This window comes from Abrus precatorius, unplaced genomic scaffold, assembly GCF_003935025.1.
Source record: "Abrus precatorius isolate BTA unplaced genomic scaffold, Abrus_2018 Scaffold3, whole genome shotgun sequence".
NCBI classification, from domain to species: Eukaryota; Viridiplantae; Streptophyta; class Magnoliopsida; order Fabales; family Fabaceae; genus Abrus; species Abrus precatorius.
Genome location: NW_020874373.1, coordinates 35,642,979 through 35,661,328, shown reverse-complemented (window position 1 = coordinate 35,661,328; position 18,350 = coordinate 35,642,979). Strand labels below are relative to the sequence as shown.

Here is an 18,350-nt window from a genome sequence, read left to right as displayed (position 1 = left end):
TTTATTTTAACTTGAGCAAATTTTTTAAAATAATAATATTTTGGATAATAAATTTTTCTTATTTTATAATTTCTACACATTTTACTACTAAATTATCATCTAAGTTTTTTAAATCACAACCAAACAATAATTTTTATTGCCAAAAATCTTTTTAAATATCGACAAATCATTTCTAACCAACTAATCATTTATATTGTTTTATAAATATTTAACAATAACTGTCAACCTATATTTTTTTTTATTAAATATCATATATTTATAATTTTTATTGTTAATAATCTTCATTATGAACTCGTTTTTATACTAAACACCAAAACATCCTCTAAATCAATAAAAATTAAAGTAAACTTAGAGAATTAAATTAAATAAAAACAAAGTTAAATGAAACAAAGATAAAGCTTTCATTCCCCCAAAGGCTACAATGACTTATGGGCTTTTTTAACTGGGCCTAACTGAATGACAAAAAAAAAAACAGTATTACATTTATATTGAAAATTTAAAGAAGAAATTATTTTGTTGACAAAAAAAGAAAGAAGAAATTATTTTTTTATAAATAATTCTGAATCTGGACAAATTAATTACTCTGGACATCTATACTAACACACTCCCATATTATCACTTATTGTTGGATTAACTATATTATCATTCACACATCTTATTAATATTATTATAGATTTTCTTTAAAATATGCTAAACTATATATTTAATTAGTTAACTGTAACAAAATATTTGATTGATAGATTGTAGTAATTTTTATCAAATATTTAATTTATTAAATAAAAATAAATTGTAATTTGTTGGATTGATTCTGTATTCTTTTAAAAATATATATCAAATTACTTGTTTTTTTAATCATCATGATTAATTTCACACAATAAGAAAAAAACCATAACTTCTTTTGAAAATTATGATTTTTTTTAGTAAAGGAAAAAAATATTTTTAAATTTTTATGATTTAAGTCAAGATAATATTTATTTTAACGGTTAAAATTGTAAAATAAAATAAAATCAAACAACAATTGTGGCTTTTTTATTAAACTAAAAAGAAAAGAAAAAAGATAAAACTTTATTTGAAAGACAATATTTGAGACAAGTCAATCGAAAAAAAAATAGTATAAGGCATAAATATTAAGATTTTGTTTTAATTTAAAGCATAAAGGGTTTAAATAGATAAATATTTCTTTCAGTGTTGATTTTAGCGCTAAGCCTTTTATAATCAGATAAGTGGAAATACATTAAAATATTCAGACGTATGTATATTGACAAAAATAATTTTATAATTGAACAGTGCATGTTACATTAACAATATTTATGTATCTTAATTCATAATTAAACATATTATACTGTTTTTTATTTTCATGTTTAAATAACATTACTTCTCTTAAAATCACTATTCATATATACTTTTAATAGAAATTAAGAATGCTTAAAATTAAGTTTGCAGATTCATCAAAACACAGATCTGGGTGGTTTATGGATTTATTCATTTTATTAGATTGCGTGAGATTGAAAAATAATAAATATTTATCCTATGTTTGGAAGAAGACAGAAGATAAAATGTAGTATGGTAGATTCAGCCATAATGTGAAAAAAATTGTTTTTAAGTTTTTGCAAAAGGTTGATTTAGTAAAAGTAAGATGAACCAAATACGTACTAAACTGTATTTAGTATGCTAAATTCAACTTAAGTATAAGAAATATATTATTCATTATTATAGATTCATTTAAGTTAGTCTAATAAAAAATAAGTGCTTATTATTTTTAAATAAACCAAGTTAAATATAAACTAAATAGTCAAATTAGTTAAAGAAAGGTATCGTAGTTGTCATGAATGTGAATTTTGTTTGTCAAATTAATTCTAAATAATTATTACGTTAGTTAAATTAATATTTAAACTCCTTGACTTGAGGACTAATTTGATTCACGAAATACACATCTGAAAAAAATGGACATAATTTTCGTTGTTAAATAATATGAGTATACAAATTGGACCGTATAAATAGAAAATCGATAAATAAAAAGTTTTATTAATCTTAATTTGTAAGATTGATAAAAAAAAAGTAATATTGATCATACTTTTATATCTCTAATGTAATAAACCATTTATTTTTTAATAAATATTTATTATAAATAAATGATGTCAAAAAGTTTTAAAAAAATTTCACTTGAGTAAATTCTAGTAGGAGGAAAAGAGAATGAGAAGTCGCAAAACCATTTAAGCTATGAACATTAGATATATAGATAACAATATCATATTAAAAGCGCACCATGTCAACATGAAGGCTTTCAGACTCCAGTTTTTGAAGTTTTCCAATTTCCACACATAAACACTGTGCACGAGGAGACTCTGTTGTTGGGAAATTAGGAATGATTAATTAAGTCGTGACTTTTGATAAGATAGTAGTAGTATTAATACAATAAATTCAATTTATAGAATCAAGATAGATACACCTAATGCATACAGTTGCAAGTGTTAGCTATTTTTCATGTTACAATGATATAAAAGCCAGCCTGAGAAATTCAACAATATGAGGACTTGGTACATTCTTGAGTTGGTTAATACAATCTTGATTCAGTTGGAAGAGAATGGCCAAAAAAATATGAGGGACATGCAGTAGGAATTGATCTTGGCACTACTTATTCATGTGTGGCAATATGGCAGGATCAAAATAACAGAGCTGAAATCGTACACAACGAACAAGGAAACAGAACAACACCTTCTTCTGTTGCTTTCACGAGTACTCATAGGCTCATTGGGGATGCTGCAAAAAATCAAGCTGCTTCTAACCCTTCCAACACTGTCTTTGGTGATTCATCTTTTCTTTTTGTATGTTTGCTTTTAGCATGACAAATAATTGATCACAGTATTATTTTTAATTTTCCAGATGCAAAGAGGTTGATCGGAAGGAAATACAGTGATCCCGTCATTCAGAATGACGTGAAGCTGTGGCCATTCAATGTGATTGCTGGCAAAGATGACAAACCCATGATTGTTGTTAAGTACAAGGGTGAGGAAAAGGAACTTGCTGCTGAGGAAATCTCAGCTATGATTCTCTCAAAGATGCGTGAGATTGCTGAGGCATTTTTGGGTTCACCTGTGAAGAATGCAGTTGTTACTGTGCCTGCTTATTTCAATGACTCTCAACGTAAAGCTACCAAAGATGCTGGTGCCATTGCTGGCCTCAATGTTATGCGGATAATCAATGAACCCACTGCTGCAGCTCTTGCTTATGGCCTTCAAAAGAAAGGAAGTTTTGTTGTAAAGAGAAATGTTTTTATCTTTGATCTTGGTGGTGGCACTTTTGATGTGTCTCTTCTCACAATTAAGAATGAGACTTTTGAAGTTAAGGCCACCGCAGGAGACACTCATCTTGGAGGAGAGGACTTTGATAACCGAATGGTGAACCATTTTGTGCAAGAGTTCAGGACAAAGAACAAAGTTGACATTAGTGGGAACCCAAGAGCCCTGAGGAGGTTGAGAACTGCATGTGAGAAGGCAAAAAGGACACTTTCATTTGATACTGAGACCACGATTGATGTAGATTCTATAAGTGTTGGTCTTGATCTATGTTTCCCACTCTCTCGTGCAAGGTTTGAGGAGCTAAACATGGACCTATTTAGAAAGTGCATGGACACTGTTGAGAAGTGTCTTAATGATGCCGAGATGGACAAGAGTGAGGTACATGAAGTAGTACTTGTTGGTGGTTCGTCCAGGATTCCCAAAGTGCAAAAACTATTGCAAGATTTCTTTAGTGGGAAGGATCTTTGCAAAGGTATAAACCCTGATGAGGCTGTTGCTTATGGGGCTGCTGTGCAGGCTGCTATGTTGGGTGAAGGCATTAATCTTCTTCACAATTTAGTGCTAATGGATGTTACCCCGCTTTCACTGGGTATATCGACAAAAGGAGATCTCATGAGTGTAGTAATACCTAGGAATACTACCATTCCTACTAAGAAGAAAGAAGTATATTTAACAGCTGCAGATTTTCAATCTGGAGTGTCTATCAGTGTTTATGAGGGTGAGAGGACAAGAGCAAGTGATAATAACTTGCTGGGTTTGTTTAATCTTTCAGTTTCTCTTGCTCCTCGAGGTCTTCCACTAAAGGTAAGTTTTTCTATAGATGCCAATAGTATATTAAACGTCTCTGCTAAGGAAGAAACATCAGGGAATAAGAAAGATATTACTATAAAGAATGAAAGAGGAAGATTGTCAGCGGAAGAAATTGAGAGAATGATTGAAGAAGCTGAGACTTACAAGGTTAACGATATGAAGTACATAAAGAAGGTTAAGGCAATGAATAATTTGGATGATTACCTTTACTATATGAATAAAGTTATGAATGATAAGTTTTTGAGTTCTGTACTTTCCCCACTAGACAAGATGAAGATCAAAGCTGGAATTAAAAAGGGCCAAAATTTGATTGGTGACAAAGATCAGGTTGAAACATTTGAGTTTGTGAACTATTTGAGCCAGCTCGAGAGTGCGTTTGATTCAATTCTGGGCAAGAACAATACTAGTTGGATCTATGATGAAAGTGATGAGGATTATTACTAATAAAACTCTGGAAAATTATTTTATATTCATCAATTTCAGTTTCCTTTTTTGTTTGTTTGATGTAATGTGCCGAATTGGTTTTTTGTATTGAATGAAAAGAAATCTACATGGTCAGAAATATTTTCATATTGTTAGCTAATTGAGTGGTCGAAGATTTAGATTTTGAATCTGTCTTTAATTTGATGAATCATGAACTTAATTATTGTTTTAAGCATTTTAGCACCCTGACTATTACTTCGGTCAAGAATATTTTAGTTCGTGCAAGGAAATGTGATGTTAAATTATTACTAGTACAATTTACATACAGCAGACTTATGCTTAACCAATTTTTCGGTTGAAGAAAAGATAAAAGAACACAGTAATTACAATATTTTTGATGTGATAACAGATTGTTTATGAATTCTAGAACTGTGTGAGAAGAGTTTTAAAAGTGGTGCATCTGTTTAATAGATAAATGCAAGCTCAATACTGGGTACCAAGTTTTCAGCTTAATAACTTAGAAATAAAAATAATGAATGTAACATTAATGAACAGAGCTTAATTTTATATAAAACAATTGAACGTATGCTTTCGAGGAAAACTGACCCACATAGCATTCATTTTTTCTTTTTTTAACTTTTCATCAAAGTTTACTTTAATGTTTTATTAAAAAGACAAAAAAAATAAAGGAAAGACCTCAAGTCAATTGGTAGCTTCGTTGAGAAGTATTTAGGATCAGTACAGGACGATATAACTAATATTTGATTAACCTTATCTCTCATTTTGCACTTTGAGACATTTGAGTATTCCAAAGAAAAATTCAAAGCCGAGTTTTCTATTCTCGAATTCAAGGTAAAGATCCTCAATATATTTCACTCCATAAAACTGTATATGTTTATTCTTTGTATCTTCAGTAATGTTACAACTATTTCATGCATCGCTTATCCAAGTTATGCTGAAAATATTGCCATTTTTGGCAGTAACTACCTTTGATGATTCATTACTTCTATTGTTTATTATTTTGTTTAATGAATTCTAAACATTTTTTCGTATGTCACTGGAGATATCGAAATCTTCTTTTGAGATAATTAGTGGAACTTTGGGTATCATATAAGAAGACTTCAATGTGGTGCGTAGCATTAGTGAATACTGAATACGATCCTCGGCAATTTGAAAAGAAGCTATATAATTGGGCAGTTCTAGATCCCATGACTTACAAATTTTAAAGATTACTATTTAATTATTTTTTCTGAAATAATTATAAAGCTTCATGTCCTTGACAGCACCACGAATATGTGAAAAAGAATAGTTACATTATTTTAAATGAAGTAGTAAGAATTCAAACAAAAATTGCTTCCTTTCGATAGTCAAAGTTATTTAACTTCATAGTGTTTGTTGTTTCTTTTTCTTTTTTCATTAAATTTTCTAGACATTATTCCATATTGTAATTTTATTTGATATTGTTATAAAATTTCGTTTTCGCTCTACATGTATTCGTGCATGCTTTCATCCTCTACAAATATACAAAATGATAGATAGGCTATTTGGGAACCCGAATCATTCTTACGAAAAAAAAAAAATTGACATGCTCTTGGGAGGAAGATAATTTTCAGTATTATTAGAGGAGAAAACTTAAATGCAGTAACATAGCCACTGATAATACTATTCTCTGATCAAAATTGAAATTCCACTTTGGTAATATGTATTGACTTTTAATATTGATGTGCTGACGTTTAATGCAAACTTCTATAATACATATTACTAAGTGAAACTCGATTGGAGAACAACACCAACAATAACTGTGTTGTTGCACTCAAGTTCTATCCTATGTTAAAATGTTAACAATTTATGTTTGCACACTAAAGGCTCACTTTGAGAGGAAGGAAAAGTAGTGAAAGGTTTGTTAGCCTTCCATAGGGTTTATTAAGCATTGCAAGTCTAGTGTACTCAAATTAGAAGGGAGTTTTCAATTAAGTCTTGTCTTCTAAGAAAAACCGTGTAATCAATTTATAAGTCTTGAAGATATATAAATGAAAACCATTTTTTATTTATGAAAACTGAAATGAGTTAATCCATTCTGCTACATAAATTTCTATGGCTGGCTTCAATTCATTTGAACACATTCAACAATCAAGTGAAAGAATGGCCAGACAAAATAAGGAATGGGCTGTAGGAATCGACCTTGGCACAACATATTCATGTGTTGCAGTATGGCAAGAACAACATTGTCGAGTGGAGATCATTCACAACGACCAAGGCAACAGAACCACATCTTCTTGTGTTGCTTTCACTGACAACCAAAGATTGATTGGCGACGCTGCTAAGAATCAGGCTGCCATCAACCCAACCAACACTGTCTTTGGTAATAAATCATTATTCTATTGTTTCTAATTTCATTCAAATGTCTACACGGACTATTTGTGTTGGCTTTCAGCTGAATAAATGATAGTCTAACATTCATCATTTAATTTGTAGCAAAAAGTTTACTTTCGTCTACTTTTCAAATTTGCTCCCTGACTTCATTTTGTGTCAAACTAACACTTTTAAGTTTTTACAAGAATAAATATTTTTCTCAGGGCCACTTTGGATAACATCATTGACGAATTAGCCTTAAATGCTTGCACTAATGAAAATAGGTTTAAGAAAAAAATGTGATAATTTAATAAGTTAAATAAACATTTGGAAAGAAAAGTAATGGAAGGGTAACTTTGAAAATAAAGAGAGAGGATAAAAGAATAGTGTATTCATTTTGCAGATGTGAAAAGGTTAATTGGCAGGAAATATAGTGATCCTATTATTCAGAATGATCTCATGTTGTGGCCATTCAAGGTCATTGCTGGTGAAGATGACAAACCTATGATAGCTGTTTCATACAAGGGTCAAGAGAAGCATATTTCTGCAGAGGAAATCTCATCAATGATCCTTACAAAGATGCGTGAGATTGCAGAGGCATATTTGGAGTCACCGGTAAAGAATGCAGTTGTTACTGTGCCTGCTTATTTCAATGACTCTCAGCGTCAAGCTACCAAAGATGCAGGTGTCATTGCTGGCCTCAATGTTATGCGGATAATCAATGAGCCCACTGCTGCAGCTCTTGCATATGGCCTTAACAAGAGAGCTAATTGTGTTGGAGAGCGGAATATTTTCATCTTTGATCTTGGTGGTGGTACATTTGATGTGTCTCTTCTCACAATTAAGGATGATGTGTTTGAAGTCAAAGCCACTGCTGGTGACACTCACCTTGGAGGAGAGGACTTTGACAACAGAATGGTGAACTACTTTGTACAAGAGTTCAAGAGGAAAAACAAAATGGACATTAGCAAGAACCCAAGAGCCCTTAGGAGGTTGAGAACTGCATGTGAGAGGGCAAAAAGGACACTTTCATTTGATACTAATACTACGATTGATGTAGATTCTATAAGTGATGGTGTTGATCTATGTTTACCACTCTCTCGTGCAAGGTTTGAGGAGCTAAACATGGACCTTTTTAGAAAGTGCATGGACACTGTTGAGAAGTGTCTTAATGATGCCGAGATGGACAAGAGTAAGATACATGAAGTCGTACTTGTTGGTGGTTCTTCTAGGATTCCGAAGGTGCAACAACTATTGCAAGATTTCTTTAATGGGAAGGATCTTTGCAAAGGTATAAACCCGGATGAGGCTGTTGCTTATGGTGCTGCTGTGCAGGCTGCTATGTTGGGTGAAGGCATTAATTTTCTTCCAAATTTGGTGCTAATTGATGTTACCCCGCTTTCACTTGGTACATCGATAAAAGGAGATCTCATGGATGTAGTGATTCCTAGGAATACTACCATTCCTACAAAGAAGGAAAAGGTGTATGTTACAGACGTAGATAACCAATCTTCTGTGGTTATCGATGTTTACGAGGGTGAGAGGACAAGAGCAAGTGATAACAACTTGCTGGGTTTGTTTAATCTTTCAGTTGCTCTTGCTCCTCGAGGTCTTCCACTAAAGGTAAGTTTTTCTATAGATGCCAATGGTATATTAAACGTCTCTGCTAAGGAAGAAACATCAGGCAATATGAAAGATATTACTATAAAGAATGAAAGAGGAAGATTGTCAGCGGAAGAAATTGATAGAATGATTGAGGAAGCTGAGACTTACAAGGCTGATGATATGAAGCACAAAAAGAAGGTTAAGGCAATGAATAATTTGGATGATTACCTTTATGATATGAACAAAGTTATGAAAGATAAATTTTTGAGTTCTGTACTTTCCCCACAAGACAAAATGAAGATCAAAGCTGGAGTTAAAAAGGGCCAAAATTTGCTCGATGACAAAGATCAGGTTGAAACATTCGAGTTTGTGAACTATTTGAGCCAGCTCCAGAGCGCCTTTGATTCAATTCTGGGGAAGAACAATACTGGTTGAACCGAAGATGAAAGTGATTAGGATTATTACTAATAAAACTCTGGAAATTTATTTTATATGCATCAATTTCAGCTTCCTTTCTTGTTCGTTTAATGTAATGTGCCGTAATTGGTTTTTTGTATTGAATGAAAAGAAATCTACATGGTCACAAATATTTTCATATTGTTAGCTAATTGAGTGGTTGAAGATTTGGATTTTGAATCTGTCTTTAATTTGATGAATCATGAACCTAACTATTGTTTTAAGCATGTCAGCACCTGACTATTACTTTAGTTCGTGCAAGAAATGTGGTGTTAAATAGTTGCTAGTTGTAGTAATTGAATATGAATTGACTACAATTTACACACAGTAGACTTATGTTAACCAATTTATCGGTTGAAGAAAAGATTAAAGAGTGAAGTAATTAAAATATTTTCGATGTGATAACAGTTTATGAATTCTAGAACTGTGAGAAGAGAGTTTAAAAGTGGTGCATCTTTTAATAGATAAATACAAGCTCAATACTGGTTACTAAGTATTCAGCTTAATAACTTAGAAAAAAAATAATGAATGTAACTTTAATGAAGAGAGCTTAATTTTATATAAAACAATTCTACGTATGCTTTTTGGAGGAAAACTGTCCCACATCGCATTCATTTTTTCTTTTTTTAAACTTTTCATCAAAGTTTACTTTGATATTTTATTAAAATGACAAAAAAATAAAAAAATAAAAAAAATAAAGGAAAGACCTCAAGTCAATTGGTAGCTTCGTTGAGAAGTATTAGGATGAGCACAGGACGATATAACTAATATTTGATTAACCTTATCTCTCATTTTGCACTTTGAGACATTTGAGTATTCCAAAGAAAAAATTCAAAGCCGAGTTTTCTATTCTCGAATTCAAGGTAGAGATCCTCAATATATTTCACACTATAAAACTCTTATGTTTATTCTTTGTATCTTCAGTAATGTAACAACTATTTCATCCATCGCTTATCAACAAAAGAATCCAAGTTATGATGAAAATATTGCCATTTTTGGCAGTGTCATTAACTACCTTTGATGATGATTGATTACTTCAACTGTTTATTATTTTCTTTAATGAATTCTAAACATTTTTTCGTATGTCACTGGACATATCAAAATCTTCTTTGGAGATAATTAGTGGAACTTTGGGTATCATATAAGAAGACTTCACTGTGGTGCGTAGCATTAGTGAATACTGAATACGATCCTCTGCAATTTAAGAAGAAGCTATATAATTGCGCAGTTCTAGATCCCATGACTTACAAATTTTAAAGATTACTGTTTAACTATTTTTTCTGAAATAAATTATAAAGCTTCATGTCCTTGACAGCACCACGAATATGTGAAAAAAAAAATTGTTGCATTGTTTTAAATGTTGTAAGAATTCTAACAAAAATTGCTTACATTCGATAGTCAAAGTTATTTAACTACATAGTGTTTGTGGTTTCTTTCTTTTTTCTTTTTCTCATTAAATTTTTTAGACATTATTCCATATTGTAATTCTCTTTGATATTGTTACAAAAGTTTGTTTTCGCTCTACATGTATATATTCGTGCATGCTTTCATCCTCCACAAATATACAAAATGATAGATAGGCTATTTGGGAACCCAAATCCTTTTTACGAAAAGAAAAATTAACATGCTCTTGGGAGGAAAATTTTTCAGTATTTTTAAGAACCAAAAGAAGTGTGAGAAGGTGTGAAGCTATATTATATTGAAGGACAAAACTTAACTGCAGTAACATAGACACTGTTAATACTATTCTCTAATCAGAATTGAAATTCCACTTTGGTAATATGTATTGACTTTTAATATTGATGTGCTGACGTTTAATGCAAACTTCTATTATACATATTACTAAGTGAAACTCGATTAGAGAACAAGAACAACAATAACTGTGTTATTGCACTTAAGTTCTATCCTATATTAAAATGTTAACAATTTATGTTTGCACACTAAAAGCTCACTTTGAGAGGAAGGAAAAGTAGTGAAAGGTTATTTAGCCTTCCATAGGGTTTATTAAGCATTGCAAGTCTAGTGACTCAAATTAGAAGGGACTTTTCAATTAAGTCGAGACTTCTAAGAAAGACCATGTAGTGAATTTATAAGTCTTGAAGATATATAATTGAAAACCATTTTTTACTTATGAAAACTGAAATGAGTTCATCCATTCTGGTACTTAACTTTCTATGGCTGGCTTCAATTCATTTGAACACATTCAACAATCAAGTGAAAGAGAATAATGGCTAGACGAAATAAGGAATGGGCCGTAGGAATCAACCTTGGCACAACATATTCGTGTGTTGCAGTATGGCAAAAACAACATTGTCGAGTGGAGATCATTCACAATGATCAAGGCAACAGAACCACATCTTCTTGCCTTGCTTTCACTGACAACCAAAGATTGATTGGCGATGCTGCTAAGATTCAGGCTGCCATCAACCCAACCAACACTGTCTTTGGTAATAAATCATTATTCTATTGTTTCTAAATTCATTCAAATGTCTACACTGATTATTTGTGTTGGCTTTAAGCTGAAAAAATGATAGTCTAACATTCATTAATTAATTTGTAGCAAAAAGCTTACTTTCGTCTAGTTTTCAAATTTGCTCCCTGACTTCATTGTGTCAAACTAACACTTTTAGGATTTTATAAGAATAAATATTTTTCTCAGGGCCACTTTGGATAACATCATTGGCAAATTAGCCTTAAATGCTTGCACTAATGAAAATAGGTTTAAGAAAAAAATGTGATAATTTAATAATTTAAAGAAACATTTGGAAAGAAAAGTAATGGAAGGATAACTTTGAAAAAAAGAGAGAGGATAAAAGAATAGTGTATTCATTCTGCAGATGTGAAAAGGTTAATTGGCAGGAAATATAGTGATCCTATTATTCAGAATGATCTCATGTTGTGGCCATTCAAGGTCATTGCTGGTGAAGATGACAAACCCATGATAGCTGTTTCATACAAGGGTCAAGAGAAGCATATTTCTGCAGAGGAAATCTCATCAATGGTCCTTACAAAAATGCATGAGATTGCAGAGGCATATTTGGAGTCACCAGTAAAGAATGCAATTATTACTGTGCCGTCTTATTTCAATGACTCTCGGCGTCAAACTACCAAAGATGCAGGTGTCATTGATGGCCTCAATGTTATGTGGATAATCAATGAGCCCACTGCTGCAGCTCTTGCATATGGCCTTTACAAGAGAGCTAATTGTGTTGTTCATCTTTGATCTTGGTGGTGGTACATTTGATGTGTCTCTCCTCACAATTAAGAATGATGTGTTTGAAGTCAGGGCCACTGCTGGTAACACTCACCTTGGAGGAGAGGACTTTGACAACAGAATGGTGAACTACTTTGTATAAGAGTTCAAGAGAAAGAACAAAATGGACATTAGTGAGAACCCAAGAGCCCTTGGGAGGTTAAGATCTGCGTGTGAGAGAGCAAAAATGACGCTCTCATATGCTGTTGATACCAACATTGAGGTAGATTCTATATTTGGCAGCATTGACTTCTGTTCAACAATCACTCGTGCAAGATTTGAGGAACTCAACATGGACCTCATCAAAAAGTGTATGGAGACAGTAGATAGGTGTCTTGTTGATTCTAAGATGGACAAGACTAACATACATGATGTTGTGATTGTTGGTGGTTCTAGGATTCCCAAAGTGCAACAGCTATTGCAGGACTACTTCATGGGAAAGGATCTGTGCAAGAGCATTAACCCTGATGAGGCTGTTGCTTATGGAGCAGCAGTACAGGCTGCATTGTTGAGTGAAGGTATTAAGTTTGTTCCAAACTTGGTGCTATTGGATGTTACACCTCTTTCACTTGGCATAGAAACAATGGGAGATCTCATGAGTGTAGTGATTCCTAGGAATACTACCATTCCTGTAAAGAAGAAAGAAATATACAGTACAAGTACAGATTTTCAATCTGCAGTACCAATCAGGGTTTATGAGGGTGAAAGTACAAGAGCCAGTGATAACAATTTGCTGGGTTTGTTTAGTTTTTTTGGTATTCCTGGTGTTCGTTGCAACCATCCTTTCAATGTATACTTTGATATAGATGCTGATGGTATCCTAAATGTCACTGCTGAGGATGAAACCACCGGTGGTAAGAATGAGATTACCATAAACAATGATAAAGGAAGACTGTCAACTCAACAAATTAGGAGAATGATTCAAGAAGCTGAGGGGCTGAAGACCAGAAGTACCAAAAAGAAGTTAAGGCTATGAATGCTTTGGATGATTATGTTTACAAGATAAGGAATGCTATAGAGAATGTTGATTGCAGTTCCAAGCTTCATCCACTAGACAAAATGAAGATCAATTTGGCAATTGCGGAGGCCAGAAATTTGCTTGATGCCAGCCAGCAGACAGAAACAAAGGTGTTTGAGGATTATATAAATATGGTGGAGAGCATTGTTGAACCCATAATGAAGATTAGCTAGTTCGTTTCAAGTTTGTGAGCAAAAACTTTATGAACCACGTCTGAAAATTATTTACTATATGTATGCTTTTAGTTTCCAGAATCGACCCTTGAACGCATTTCTCGTCCATTGCTTGCTAAAATGAGACTAGATATGTCCATATCACTTGAGTACGTAACATCCATCATAAACAATAACATGGCGAAGCCTATATTCGATGCCCAATAGGAACAAGTGAATAATTAAAATATGCGATACATCAATCCTTTTGCTATTCCGAAACAGTTTTTTTTATTAAACACTTCTATTTAAGTTAAACAAAACTAAATTTGATATAATTGACTAGCCAAACTCAAGAAACATTTTGACTTGCATCTTCGTAGTCTGCTTATATAGAAGTCCATGAGTGAGTGAAAGGGTCCATTAAAAGCTACCACTAATATTCATTCTACTGATGATTAACATGAAAAATCTTATTTTATGAGTTTCATTTTTAAATGTCTAATAAGTATACCCAACTTACTATTTGTAACGACTATCAATATCTAATTAGGTTGAATTTCAGATGCCCAACTAGATAAAGTTCTCTGTAATATTATAATATAGATCTGACTAATTGTCCAAGTTGTCTTACAATGAATCATAGAAACAAAATCTAGTCATTATCAACACTTAAATAACATAACACAAACCAACACCGACAAGGGGTACATTGATGATCAAATTAAAGGTCGATTTGGCAAACGCAAATTAAAATTATTTGGCAGCCTCAAATCAATCCCCGTGGATGGTATAACGTTCCCATTTCTTTGTTGGATCATATATCTGCAAATAGAAGGTGGAAAAAAACAGTAACCAGAATCAGAAGCTATGTAGGAAGCTGCGAAAACACATCATTTACTCTCTAATCAAACGGATTGTTACAATACATAGTCAGTTCACAAAGAGAGGGAGATAGAGAGATTACCTCCCATCTTGAAGCAGGAAATATATGCTTGTTCTTTTCATACCAGTGCCTTTCTACAACCTTCCCAGCATGAGACTGTCGGTTGGAATAAGATCACCAGAGTAAAATGATTAAGCAAGAACCCAGAAGACAAGTTTACCAGAACACCCAAAGACAAACATGTATATGCTTCTTTTTTATTTCCATTATCTTGAAAACTTAAATTTCAAAATAGTAGCAGACTCGTAATGGTTAGATTAGGAAAAAAATGTACCTCATCCTTCTCTATAGTGGCATCGGCAATTGTTCGTACATCCTCATGCACATCAAAATGAAAAAGCTGTATGAATAAAAAAAAACAAGTATCATTAACACTACAAATGACCACAAGATAACAAGGAAACACTATAGTTATGATAGTCAAAATTGAGATTCTACGTAAAATCGGAAAAGGGATAAAAGATCGTAACTCGTAGGATCGTAACACGGATCGTAAGATCCTACAAAATTGTATAAATGCATGTAAAATAGTATAAATATAAAGATGGGGAAGCTAAACAAAGACAAATGAGGGAAAGGAGCAACCCTCAATTCAAACCAGAGACGGGGACATACTCATTAAAAACAGATACAGAGAAGAGGAGAAGGAAAATATGGATCAGATAAGGTATTCCGATAGAAAGACTATTTTACCCCCAAAAAGACTTAAAACAAAGTCATTTTAAGGGCTAAAAAGGAAAGTCAGATTATTTTTAAAAGCTAAGAAAGTCTTTTTTAACCCTTAAAAATATAAAAAGGGAAAGTTGACGACTTATACTCCAGTGGCACTGTTACACTGCAAATGAGGCTATGATGGCTACAAATACAGCTGGGATGACCATCACAGCAAAATGCCCCGATTCAGCAAGGTCACCTGTAAAGCAGAGTTGCCGGTGCAGACAAGGTCGCTGAAGCAGACACAGTCATAGGAGCGAAAGCTATAGGAATCACAGAACATAAGAACAAAGTCGCAAATCAGAGGAAAGGTTTAGGGATCACAGAACGAAATCAATTTTAGGGTTTTAAGCAAATGGGGGTCACGGATCATTAGGTTAAAAATTGGGTTTGAAAACACAGGGGATCGTCCAATCTTAACGGTTTTAAGTTCTAGCACAGCGATCCCACTCAGTCTTGCTAAATCACGATTCTAGCACCGAGCTAGCACGGATAGGGGGTTGGAGATCGTAAAATCGTCATGGTTATGACAACACAAATTTTATATATCACTGAGTTACTTTATTTGACACGTAAATTTGAGGCAGCAAACATATAAACACCACAGTAACATCAAAGCATTATTATATATAAATTACTGGCCAAAACCAGAAGTTATCAAGGGAAAAAAACCAACTTGTACTCTCACATTCTCTGTCAATGTTTTAGTGTGCCTCCACAAAATTTTGAATATCTAGCAAAAGCATGTGACGTGAGACTTAATCCTATAACTACACAATCATAAATTGATGGTAAAGATTGTTTAACTTAAATCTAATCTAACTCTAAGGCATCCATTTTAATTGCATGGTCAAGATTGCCTCAGCTTTCATTTGATATAAGTTTCCTATAAGAAAGTAATTGTATTATTCACAATGAAAAATGCATCTTCTGACACAATAAATACATAAATAAAAAGCATACCGGTCCACTTTTGCCTCTAGCTTTGTTCACAATTAGCTCATAGAAGCTGTGTTGCTGTAACATACATGGAAACAAGTAAATAAGTTAGTTGACAGATACCCTTTATTAAAAAATTGTTAACATAGCTTTTGTACTTGTATGCGTGTGAGCATGCTTTTGTTTGCGCGCGCACACACACACACGCACAACATAGCAGGTTGTATATAGACTTGCTGAAATTATAACCAACTAAATGTTCATACATGAGGAATGATGAGGTCTTCTTTCACATATAACAAATTTTCTACTGAGGTGGTTCTAATCTCGCGGAATTCAGGAGCAAGTTGCTGTTGGACTGCTCGAAGAAACTCTCCTATGGAGTCACCCTTGCGTACCTGAATCATATTATAAAATGGTTCCGAGTTCAGACACCAAGACATAATATTATATTATAAATGTGCAATTAATTAGGAACTTCAAAAGTAAAAGTTGAACCATTTGACATTTACTTGCCTGGATCACACGCCTATGGCCGGTCCCATCCCAGTAGCTGTATGTGATTTCAAGAGGCTCATCTGAAGCCAAGCAAAAACTTTGTTAAGCATAAAGTTTTATATGGTTATTAGTGTTTTTGCATCAGATAAGCTATGCCCAAGAGGTAATTAAGCCTAACTTGTTCCCAAATATAAGCTATACTTTTTGACCCTTTATCATTGGTTTTTAAAGGAAGTTAAAAAGAGCAGCAGAAACTAACATAACAAAAGAGTGAGCCAGCCAGACTTACTTCGAATTTGATCCTGCTCACGGAGCCACTGCTTACGCAGCCTTTCACGCTCAGCTTGCTCCTCAGCCTCTCGCTCACTGAACAGAATCCTCAGCACTCCTATGCCCGAACGTTAGGGAAACAACCAATAAAGAAAGTAGAGAGGTAGTAGGGGACAAGGAAAAGGAAGATGGCATACCTGTCAGGTAGAAAGCCAGTTTCTACAGTAGGGTCTTTACCAAGCTTACCACGACGCAGCCTATTCGTTTCCGCATTATCTGCCACACAGAAACACAACAAGGTTATACTCTTTGATGTTTTCTAAAAATCACTGATCAATGAACATTCAAAACTCTCTATTAAAACGGTTTGGTAACATATGCCACTACACAGATAAGTGAAGAATAGAAACAGCAATGCAAAAGGTACCATGATGGGGTTCGGGTTCCTCTTCTTGTGCATCGCTGTCAATATCCTCAGCAAATGACAATCGAGAATTTCCCTTTATCTTCCTCTTTTTACGCTTCTCCAACTGAAGCTCCTCCTCCCTGATTGTGTTAGGAGAGGGAAAATGAATTTAAAATATGAAAGCATAAACGAGGAAACAGAAAAGTAAATGGAGAGAAAATAACATACTCTTGCTGTTGTTTCTGAAGTTTCTCCTTCTCTTCCTCCTCTATTTTGCTCTGAATATTAACCCTCTACAATACAATACACATTGAAATTCCATTAAACAGAAAAATTAAACACACGAGAGGATAGGGATTAAAACGAGATATACCTTTTCTACATACTGCTCTCGAGTGACGAGACCGACGGTTTCCTTCTTGAAGGCAGTCTCGAGAATCTGAAAGAGAAGGGATATGGTTAGGGTTAGGGTTAGGGTTAGGGTTAGGATTGATAAATGGTGAATAGGGGATGAGAATAAACCTCAGAAGTGCTGGAACCGAATTGGAGGAGACCGGGTTGACCCTTGGCGGAGGCGGATTTGGTTTTGAGCTCTTGGATTTTGCGACGCTCCGCTTCTCTCTGCTTCTCCAACCGCCGTATCCGAACCGCATCTTGGGCGGTACCCACGTACCCGTCTCCCATACCCGACATCTTCTCTTCTCTTCTCTTCAAACTTCAAATCCAAGTCACCAACATCACACACACACGATATTATAGATATTTTGAAGTTTCTTTTTTTATGTGTATCCATGGACCAAACAACAACACCAAAATGCGCCCAATAACGGCCCAAATTACATCAACATTGATGAAACCTCAAAAACCAAAAATAGAAACGAATGTTATTGACCTCGTTATTTGGGCTAAATATTTGGGTCTGTTTATTTGAGTTGAGTCTTTGGAGAAAATATAACAAAAATTGAACTAAAAAATTAAAGAATTTTTATAATATATAGATTTGAAGTTTAGAAAGTAGACCAATAAGTTTGCCTTTAAATCACAAGGTTGCTTAGTTAGATTACTTGTTAATGACCTCTAACGATCTTTGAACTCTGAACCATTTAAGCCAATTTTTAATAATCATAGATATTTTCAGGAATTGAATATTTGAAGCCAACATGACACGAATGGTTTACATTAGTCAATCTTATCTCATTAGAAAAAACC

The 18,350-nt window shown here is 33.5% G+C and overlaps 3 protein-coding genes and 1 pseudogene across 3 annotated transcripts; 3 read left to right on the top strand and 1 right to left on the bottom strand.

Moving 5' to 3' along the window:
• The first annotated feature begins 2,452 nt into the window (after window positions 1-2,452).
• LOC113862592 (heat shock cognate 70 kDa protein-like) lies at window positions 2,453-4,553 on the top strand. Its single transcript, XM_027495669.1, has 3 exons — window positions 2,453-2,468; window positions 2,575-2,805; window positions 2,884-4,553. Exons 1-3 carry the CDS (start codon window positions 2,453-2,455, stop codon window positions 4,551-4,553), a joined length of 1,917 nt encoding a protein of 638 aa, XP_027351470.1.
• A 2,121-nt stretch (window positions 4,554-6,674) lies between these two features.
• Window positions 6,675-8,924, top strand: LOC113861077 (probable mediator of RNA polymerase II transcription subunit 37c). Its single transcript, XM_027493684.1, has 2 exons — window positions 6,675-6,894; window positions 7,288-8,924. Exons 1-2 carry the CDS (start codon window positions 6,675-6,677, stop codon window positions 8,922-8,924), a joined length of 1,857 nt encoding a protein of 618 aa, XP_027349485.1.
• Window positions 8,925-11,161: 2,237 nt separating this feature from the next.
• LOC113862909 lies at window positions 11,162-13,389 on the top strand (annotated as a pseudogene).
• A 556-nt stretch (window positions 13,390-13,945) lies between these two features.
• LOC113862913 (protein XAP5 CIRCADIAN TIMEKEEPER) lies at window positions 13,946-17,865 on the bottom strand. Its single transcript, XM_027496209.1, has 12 exons — window positions 17,664-17,865; window positions 17,515-17,580; window positions 17,370-17,434; window positions 17,163-17,281; window positions 16,933-17,011; window positions 16,755-16,831; window positions 16,484-16,545; window positions 16,234-16,365; window positions 15,992-16,045; window positions 14,589-14,654; window positions 14,336-14,410; window positions 13,946-14,193 (listed from the first exon to the last, which is right to left on the bottom strand). The coding sequence occupies exons 1-12, from the start codon at window positions 17,832-17,834 to the stop codon at window positions 14,143-14,145; spliced, it is 1,017 nt and encodes a 338-aa protein (XP_027352010.1). The 5' UTR covers window positions 17,835-17,865; the 3' UTR covers window positions 13,946-14,142.
• Window positions 17,866-18,350: the final 485 nt, after the last annotated feature.